The 9,453-nt window shown below is 37.4% G+C and overlaps 1 protein-coding gene across 10 annotated transcripts in view; it reads left to right on the forward strand.

Annotated features, from left to right (window-relative positions):
• The window catches only part of CDH11 (cadherin 11), a 742,884-nt gene that overhangs the window by 724,319 nt on the left and 9,112 nt on the right, over positions 1–9,453 (forward strand). For all 10 annotated transcript variants that reach the window (XM_090149366.1, XM_090149361.1, XM_090149369.1 and 7 more), the window contains 7 exons: positions 1,253–1,547; positions 2,299–2,418; positions 2,903–3,070; positions 6,096–6,283; positions 7,745–7,998; positions 8,978–9,114; positions 9,329–9,450. In XM_090149366.1, coding sequence (XP_090005492.1) covers positions 1,253–1,547; positions 2,299–2,418; positions 2,903–3,070; positions 6,096–6,283; positions 7,745–7,998; positions 8,978–9,114; positions 9,329–9,450 — 1,284 coding nt within the window. The remainder of the gene's footprint in view (positions 1–1,252; positions 1,548–2,298; positions 2,419–2,902; positions 3,071–6,095; positions 6,284–7,744; positions 7,999–8,977; positions 9,115–9,328; positions 9,451–9,453) is intronic.

A 9,453-nucleotide genomic window follows, 5' to 3' on the forward strand; every position in this document is an offset into this window, starting at 1 on the left:
TCCCATTGGCTTCAGCCCAGCTCTCCAGCCTGTCCAGATCTCTCTGTAGGGCCTCGCTACCCCCAGGCAGATCGACACTTCCAGCCAACTTGGTGTCATCTGCAAACTTACTGAGGGTGCACTCAATGCCCTCATCCAGGTCATCAATAAAAATATTGAAAAGGACAGGCCCCAGCACCGACCCCTGGGGAACACCACTCGTGACCGGTCGCCAGCTGGATTTAGCTCCATTGACCACCACTCTCTGGGCTCGACCCTCCAGCCAGTTCCTTACCCAGCCAAGAGTGTACCTGTCCAAGCCACGGGCTGCCAGCTTCTGCAGGAGAATACTGTGGGAGACAGTGTCAAAGGCCTTGCTGAAGTCTAGGTAGACTACATCAACAGCCTTTCCCTCATCCACCAGGCGGGTCACTAGATCATAGAAGGAGATCAGGTTGGTCAAGCAGGACCTGTATATATATATATATATATATATATATGTGTATGTGTGTGTCTATATATATATATATATAAATAAAACAGCATATTTAGCAGTTTATAATGAGTCAGCTGGGCTGTGCTGACTTAACACCAACACAAAGAGAGGAGAATTGGAGCAGTGACATCAAGTACTGTTCTAGCTATTCTGATTTTTAAAACTTTTACAAGTGCACAATTTGTAGATGTAAACATAGAAGATTAAATACATAGTTTGGCTCAATATTTCCCTCATTCATCAAACCAAAATGTGCAATTGTTGTGAAAGTAATATAGTTCAGCAAGGATTTGCTACTGATGTTATTTAGTTTGTAATATAGAAGTTGCAATTAAAAACTAGTTGATAATCAATGGTTGTCTCATTTATTACATTCCATCTGTCACTTCAGTTTTCATACAACATAGTGCTCCATCTTGTAGAATATGATTCGTATGGAAGGTACAAATTTTTTGTAAAAAATGGCTCTTCCTTCCAACTTCATTTGAATCAAAAGCCTTTTATAACTACCTTCTTGTGTATTTTCATCCTTAAATCTCAAAGCTTGAGTCTCACTTGCACCCTATGTGTACTAGCATGCAACTGCACAGGTAGCATTGAGCACAGCACAGATGTGCTCACAGCATGGGCTCACATGGATTACTGCCTGATGTACAGCAAGATTTTTGAAAACTGTGAAATTATAGTAATTTCAAGATTTATTTTTTGTTTTGTGAACACATTAGTGAAATGTATGCCATCTTGTTAAGGTCTGCCTATCTGCTTCTCATTTTGTAGCTCCATTCAGATATTGATTCTGGAGATGGAAACATTAAATACATTCTCTCAGGTGAAGGAGCGGGAATCATTTTTGTTATTGATGACAAATCAGGGAACATCCATGCAACAAAGACACTGGACCGAGAAGAGAGAGCTCAGTACACTCTCACGGCACAAGCTGTAGACAGGAACACTAACAGACCTTTGGAACCACCCTCTGAATTCATTGTTAAAGTCCAAGATATCAATGACAACCCCCCTGAATTCCTTCATGAAAACTACCATGCCAATGTGCCAGAGAGATCAAATGTGGGTAAGTACTCATAAATGTACCTAAGTTCCTGGTCTTATGATGGATATTGCCTTGTCAGTACCTCTTGGCTTGATCTAATTGCTCTAGAAGTTTGGGTGGTAAATTTTACTTCATGCTAAGTTAGAGATTCATTCCCTTTATCTAATTTGCTGACCAAATCAAACCTTGTGCAGGTACTATCATGGCTGAAGTGTCTCCAGATTGCTCCTAGAAAACAGCTGTTTCCCGCTAGGAAGGAACGTGAAGGTCCCCTAGAATTTATGGAGAGTGAAATCTCTGGGGTAAACATAAAGATCATTCCTTTAGCTGAACTGAATGAGTTATTGCCACTCTATCTATTCAGTTTTCATCTCCTGTTTGAGCTTCTGTCTATCACAGAGATTTCTACAGAATAATTTCTCAGAAACTTATTGGGAAAAATGTAAGAAGAAAACTCTTTTGTTTGACTGTGTAATGAAAAAAGGAATATAGTGGTATAAACTACTGAAGAAAAGAAACATAATGGTACAGAGTGACCGCTGAGTTTGACTTTTATATCTTCACTGGTTAGAATAAGAATCTACAACACAGTTTGTAAAAAAGGTTGTAGAAGTATATTCTGTTATGTATAAATTGCTAAGTAATTTTTTTCATCTATCAAACCTAGTAAAAAGAACTAGCCATGCCCCATGACTGCAAGTACCTCTGCATGGTTTTTACGGATACATTTGCTTCTGTTTGTATTTCTTCTGTCTTTCCCTTCCATTTTTAGGTACATCTGTTATTCAGGTAACAGCTTCAGATGCTGATGATCCTACATATGGGAACAGTGCCAAATTGGTTTACAGTATTCTTGAAGGTCAGCCGTACTTCTCAGTGGAAGCTCAAACAGGTACTATTGACCAGTTTATTTGAGTAGGACTTCATAACTGGAATACATTAAAATGAATGAGATACATTGATCAAGGAGTACAGTGGCTATATCTACTGATGTATTTGAGCAAAGCATCTTTCATTCTCTCTTGATGTTAGTTAAGCAGTTTTACAGGTTGGTCCCCTGTCAATTGGTAGAGCTTCTGTGTACACTGCACTAGAAAAATGTTTCTGTCTTTTGTGATATGATATAGTATGATGGAAAGAAAAAAAATTTCTGTGCTGAACTGTAATTCTTCAGGGTAGTTCTGTGCTCAACTATTTAAAACATTTGGACTAGTTTGCTTGCATAGTATGATGTGCAATATAGGGAAAAGAGAATCTGCAACATTGCTGCATATATTGCTGCATTTTAATGCATGTTAAAAAATGCAGTGTCCAATTATTCATGATGTTAATATGAAAATTTGTATGTATGTGACATATTTTCTTTGTATTTGTAGGAATTATCCGAACTGCCCTTCCAAATATGGACAGAGAAGCTAAGGAAGAGTATCATGTTGTAATACAAGCAAAAGATATGGGAGGACACATGGGAGGCCTCTCAGGGACAACCAAAGTGACAATTACACTTACAGATGTCAATGACAACCCACCAAAGTTTCCACAAAGTAAGTAACAAAATCCTTAATCACAGATACTACTACTACCACCCATATTTACAGACATATTCAAAACTTTTCAAAATCAATAACAAGTGGAATATTCTAGCACGTGTGAATAGATCAATATTATAAAAACACTTCTGTTAATGGCATACAGAGCTTTAGTGTCTGAGTGATCGCCTTTGCATTGCAAAGTGAGTTGTTTGTTAAGGTCAAGATTTGATTTCAAAGATTTATTACCCTATACTTCCTTTCTAAAACCATGTAATAGAAGAAATAAACCTTCAATGAGATCATGAAGGCATAGTATGGATTTCTCTGTTAAAGAAGAAGGAAGCTCCATTCCCTGAAACAGTTAAATCTGTAATAGAAAATGTATCTCCCCTGTTGCAGTGCTGCAGGTTTATTGCCTTTTCCATTTTCATAATTAGAGTATGGATTTGAAAGAAAGTTTTAAAAAAGCACAGAGTGTTTACTACTCTGCTGTATCGCTCCAATTTATAGGAGGGAGAGGAGGTTCTTTGATACATGTATACCCAGCGTGAGATTAAGAAACAACGGTTCAAATGTTAGTCTAACCATTTTATTACAAGTCTTATCAATCAGGGAGATGGGAAAGGGGAGCCCGGAGACTATTATGAATTAGGGTGATGGGGAAGGGAAAGCGGGTGCTAGAAAGGATAGGAAAGAAGCAAGAATTAGTTAAAGCAAGGACAGTCACCACCAGGATCCAGCAGCGTCCCGTTCCACGCCGTCCTGATGGTCCGAGACAAAAGCACAGGGGAGAGCAGCAGCAGAGCGGACAGCCTTAGGCAGCAAGCAGAGATGGGTAAGTCCAGGAGGAAGAGGCAGGTCTCAGGTAGCAGGCCCAAGAGAGTCCAAAGCTTGTGAGACTTCTGATGTCAGAGACCTTCTTCTTCTTCAACGTGCAGCCATCACACTGTATTTCTCAAGCTACATGAGCTTTCTTATTGTATTTTTTTTTTCTTTTGACTCTTGATAGAAGTGTTGCATAATCTATTACCAGCTCCTGATTATACCCTTTCATGTCTTTGACAGATCTTCAAGAACATCATTTTCTATTTCACATAGCCTTTCATTTTCAGTGCTGATGCTTCATCCTTTTACTTCTGTAAACATTCTCAGGGAACAGTGTAAGGGATGAAAGTTACTACTGGGTACTCCACATGCCTTGTATTTGCCATGGCAATGCAAACCAAATTTGGTACAATTACATTTTGAGAATGATGGTTGAAGTGTACTTAGTGGTTAAATAAGGTTTATTTCAGTACCTGTGCTATTTATTTTTCATGTATAAAATTAATCAGGGGTGACATTAACAGATTCGGTCTTCACAGTTGGGTGGAAATACATTAATGGACCCACACAGCTGCCCTACATCTCATGTCTGCGTGGGATTTGTTTTGGAGTGCAGCATATGCACCACTGCAATCCCACTCTGTTTCTGCTCTGAGCATCCATACAGTACAGCTACATCCTGGATGTGAACATCTCTCTAAAAGCACCTCTGTCAGTCTAGCAGGTCCCTGGACTCTCATGCCAGAACTTCAATGATACAGCCAATCCTGAAATATAAAAATCTGTCAGCATTCTTTACTATTCTAATGGGAATAATGTCAGGTTTTACATAACTTATGAACTTACCTTTTCAGTCCAGTCATAATCTAGGACCTATTTTTGAAGAGTAAATCATCAAATCATATATTTTTCTCAGCAAAATCTTGCCACTTTACCAAGTGCAAAAAAAAAAAAAAAAAAAAAAAAATTCTAAGTCTTGGGCAAATATTTAAATTGATAATCAGAAATGTGAACTAGCAGTTACTCTATTTAATCATTTGCTCCTAACATAAAATCTTTATTTGGAATGTTTGAGAACAAAAGCAGGATTTGACTAGTTTATGTAAACATAAAACGGGTTTCTTCAAAATGATTCCTCGAACCTTTAATGAATTATGTGCTTAGATTCTGGATTTTTTGACTGGAGTTAATGGTCTATTTCAGTTGTCTTTATGGGTAATGAGCCAGCTCCCTGCCTCGTGTAACTCTCTGGATGTTCCTAGAATGAGGCTGTAGCAACAAAGAACAGTTATGGAGGGGAGGAGAAAATATTTTTTCTCCTGCAGTTTTGTTGTGGTTTGTATTATTTTTTATTCATAAATGCTGATTAAGTGGCATAAAATGTTGATGTAGACTTAGCATCAAGTTACATTATTTCAAATCTGGAATGTTTTGGGAAGGTCCAGCAAACAGTGGTGCCTGAAGGACAACTGTTGGTGGGAAATTTAACCAGAAATAGTATTGTTCTTTTTCCAGTGTCCCTAAATACATGAGGAGAAATATGCAGGGCATCACAAGTATGCATGTTTGGGAATGGTTTTCCTATTTGAGTCTGAGGGAAAGCTTTCTGTGTGTGTGTGTTTGTGTGTGTATGTGTGAGAGCAATCTTTAATAGCAATTATTTTAATAATAACTATTGCAATCATTCATACATCAAATTAAAGCCACAGAAAGCCATGCATTTATTCTTTAGGCAGTACAGGAGTGAGGTCTATCCAATTCATGTTACATAATTTGTGGCTCCTGAATAAATGGGCAGAAACACTTCTCGAGTATAGAACTGAAGGTCATACTGTGAGTCATCTGAAACAGAATTGTCCTTCCATTTCTGTAATAACAACATCTCCAATATGAATTATAACCTTGATGTCACCATAATTTCTGCATTCTGACTGATTGGTGGCTTTTTTTAACCCCTCCCTGCACAGATAGGTACACAGATGCTATGTAAAACATCAGTGAGGAGGTAATTTTATATAGATAACATTGTGTTATAAGATTTCACAGATGACTAACGTCTCAGAGCTCTTTATACCATAACATTCCTTCGGGGGATTTGAAAATGTAAAAAATCACCATATTTAGTTGGAACTTATAAGTTAAATGAGTAAAACAGACAACTGGAAAGCAGACTTCACACTTAAGGCAAATGCCTGTTTTTACCTTCCGCCAGGTGTGTACCAGATGTCTGTGTCAGAAGCAGCTGTTCCTGGAGAGGAAGTAGGAAGAGTGAAGGCCAAAGATCCAGACATTGGGGAGAACGGCTTAGTAGCTTACAGCATCATTGATGGAGATGGCATGGATATGTTTGAAATTACAACGGACTATGAGACTCAGGAAGGTGTTGTAAAGCTTAAGAAGGTGAGTAGAACTGTCCTTTCAAACCCACTGAAGTGTGGTATTCTTTGTTTCTGACCAAGAATTTGGTAGTAATGGGTTAACATCTAAGCTAGAATATCAGTAAATGCAGTTTCAATTAAATTGTGTGATTAACTCTTAATATTCCATTTCCCCATTAGCTGAATTGGAATGGAAGAAAATAACCAAGAAGAGTTACATAAAAACTGTACAGTGGATTAATTGCACAAACTAAATGAATTCATAATAAAAAGTCACGGTAAAATACAATGCCATCAGCTTCACTGTTAATGAAGTTTTGCCTAGTGCTGATAAGTAGCAGACATTCACTGTTGCTTTATGTTCAGTCTGAACAGCCTCATGCCCTGTAGTTTAAAATCTTCAGCTACGCATTGTCCACAATATTGTTCTGAAGGAGTCACAGGCTATGCCAAAAGCAGCAAAACTAAGGTGATTTCACACATCAGCATATTTTAAAAAGTGTTATTAAATGAATGCTAGGATACAGTTTAGAAATCATAAATATTATTCATTATTTAAGCATTATTATTATTTTGCCCTTTGTGTCTTCTTAGCTCTTCATCTTTCTCGGAGGTATTCAAAAGTCACAGCAAGAGACCTGGGCAACTTCACTTCTGAGTTAGCCCTGCTCTGTGGACTGGGACAGTCTCTCAGGAATAAACCCAGAGGTCTCTTCCTCCAATACAAAATTATGCTGTGCTACAATTACAGTATTTGTTCTAGAGATGGGAATGTATGTTTTGTGTATTTTAAAATGTGGGCTTACTATCACTGCCTGCATTCCATCTGTGTTCTGAGTCTGCTTGGTGAGTTGTGCTTAGCAGCTGTTTCTGAGATATTTAGAGGCATGACCATTTTGAGGCTACCAATAATGCAACACAGCAGCCATTTCACACTGATGACAGTGCAGCTCTGCTGTGACATGTATCAGGCTCTCTGAAGGACATATGGAATATTATTTCACCTCCTCTTTTAAAGTGATATGAAATCTAAGGACAGAAAAAAAGATAGAACAACGTAACTTCACTTTTGTGCATATCCATATTTAAAGGAACACCTGCCAGCTTGGGATAGATCAAGCCTGACATTCTGTAGTTAATCCTGTCCTATCCATCCCTCTTTTGTGCTATGCAGAAGGCTGCATCAAGAAAAAGTTAATTTTCCCAGTAAAGATCATTTCCTGAAAGATGCAGGAAGCAAAGAGCAAGACAAGGATTCTGTCTTGGTATTTTCAGTTCCTTCATATGCTGCTCCATACATAGAATGTAGCTCCTTCTCTTTGAGTCTTTTTGTTTTTAAATACACACATTTCAGTCCAAGCTTGTTGACAGATATGCTCACATTTGTTGTATGTTATTGAATACTAGGGGACTGTTCACTGCTTTTACACTCCAGTTTAGCTAACTACGTTCAATGAATGCATTATCTTCTTGTTTCTCTCAGGTCTTGGATTTTGAAACCAAAAAGTCCTACAGTCTGAAGGTAGAGGCAGCCAACGTGCATATTGATCCAAAGTTCATCAGCAATGGGCCTTTCAAGGACACGGTAACAGTGAAGATTACAGTGGAAGATGCTGATGAGCCGCCTGTGTTCTTAAAGCCAAGTTATATTTTTGAAGTACAAGAAAATGCAGCATCTGGTACTGTGGTTGGAAAAGTACACGCCAAAGATCCTGATGCTGCAAACAGTGCTATAAGGTATGCTCCATTAGAGAGGGTGTTTCTTTCTAAGCACTTTAAGCTTTTAGAATTGTTATGCAAATTACTAAAGTAGCATAACAGACCTAGGATAGCAATATTCTAAATTTACCCAGAATATTAGTAACAGTAACCATACAGGTACTATTCTTAAAGTCCATAGCATGAAGAAATACTTACTATTGCTATATCTACCTAAAATATACATAAGGACATCTGAGTTAGACTCTATTCTGTGCTTCATTTTTTAAATAAAATATCCTCTGCTATTATCACAGCATTTTTTTTCCTCGGGAAATAGAATTCTGGGCAGTAGATGGTGGCCTATGTTGGGTAATTGTAAAGGATTAGTTTCTAAAAACAAGTATAAATACATACCTTTCTGCAGTTATATTAGGAAGTCTTCTCCTATTGTATTTTCATCATATTCTCAGTGTAGCTTAAATTATAAAACACTTTCATGGGTATAAATAACATTTCAAAGAATTGCATGGTAAATGTACAAGAATCAGAGGTGTGTATAACTATGAAACTGTGTAGATAATAGATAATATTTAATAATCTGGCGTGATCGATTAACACTGAGTAAACCAAAGAGCAGCAGATGTATTTAAAAGATCTTTGATTAATATGAAGCAGACAAAAACATAAAAAATCTCAGTAGATATTTAAATAAATTCCTCAGTGGGTATTTTTATCATGTACTGTAAAAGAAGAACATAAATACTTTGGTGTTTTAACATAGAGAGTTCAAAGAACAATAATTTCCATTTACTGAAAGCATACTGGCATAATATTTTTTCTACACGTAGGATTGAACCTGGTGAACCTCCTTTTAAAAGAACCACATATCATTTCATTGATAATATGGGTAGGGCTTACAATTATTTAAAAATGATAATGTTATAAAACAAACTTGATATGCGTGAATCTGCTAAGTCTTTCTGTTGTCTAATTACTCACTTCCAATCTTCTGTAGGTATTCAATTGATCGTCACACTGACCTTGAAAGATATTTTACTATTAATGCAGATGATGGCAACATCAAGACAATAAAAGCTTTGGATAGGGAAGAAATTGCTTGGCATAATATCTCTGTCTTTGCTGTTGAAGTCCGTAAGTATTTCACAGAGTTCTTTTATAATCAATGATATAAATTCTGTAGTCTTCCACTTGTCTCAGCTTGGTACGCTGCAATAAATCCCAGTAGAAATACTTAAGCCTATTGCTTCTTTACTTGTACACAGCTCATACAGTTTTTGCTGGGATTTTGTTTGTTTCAAGGGATCTTCCCTCTTCCATTTCATTCTGATTTTGCTAACTCCCATAGACAAGCAACACCAGGAAGCCAAAGTTCCAGTTGCAATTAAGGTTGTTGATGTCAATGACAATGCTCCAAAATTTGCAGCAGCCTATGAAGCGTTTGTCTGTGAGAATGCTCGAACCAATCAGGTA

Source organism: Phasianus colchicus, chromosome 13 (genome assembly GCF_987193195.1).
Source record: "Phasianus colchicus chromosome 13, bPhaCol1.hap1.1, whole genome shotgun sequence".
Taxonomy (NCBI): domain Eukaryota; kingdom Metazoa; phylum Chordata; class Aves; order Galliformes; family Phasianidae; genus Phasianus; species Phasianus colchicus.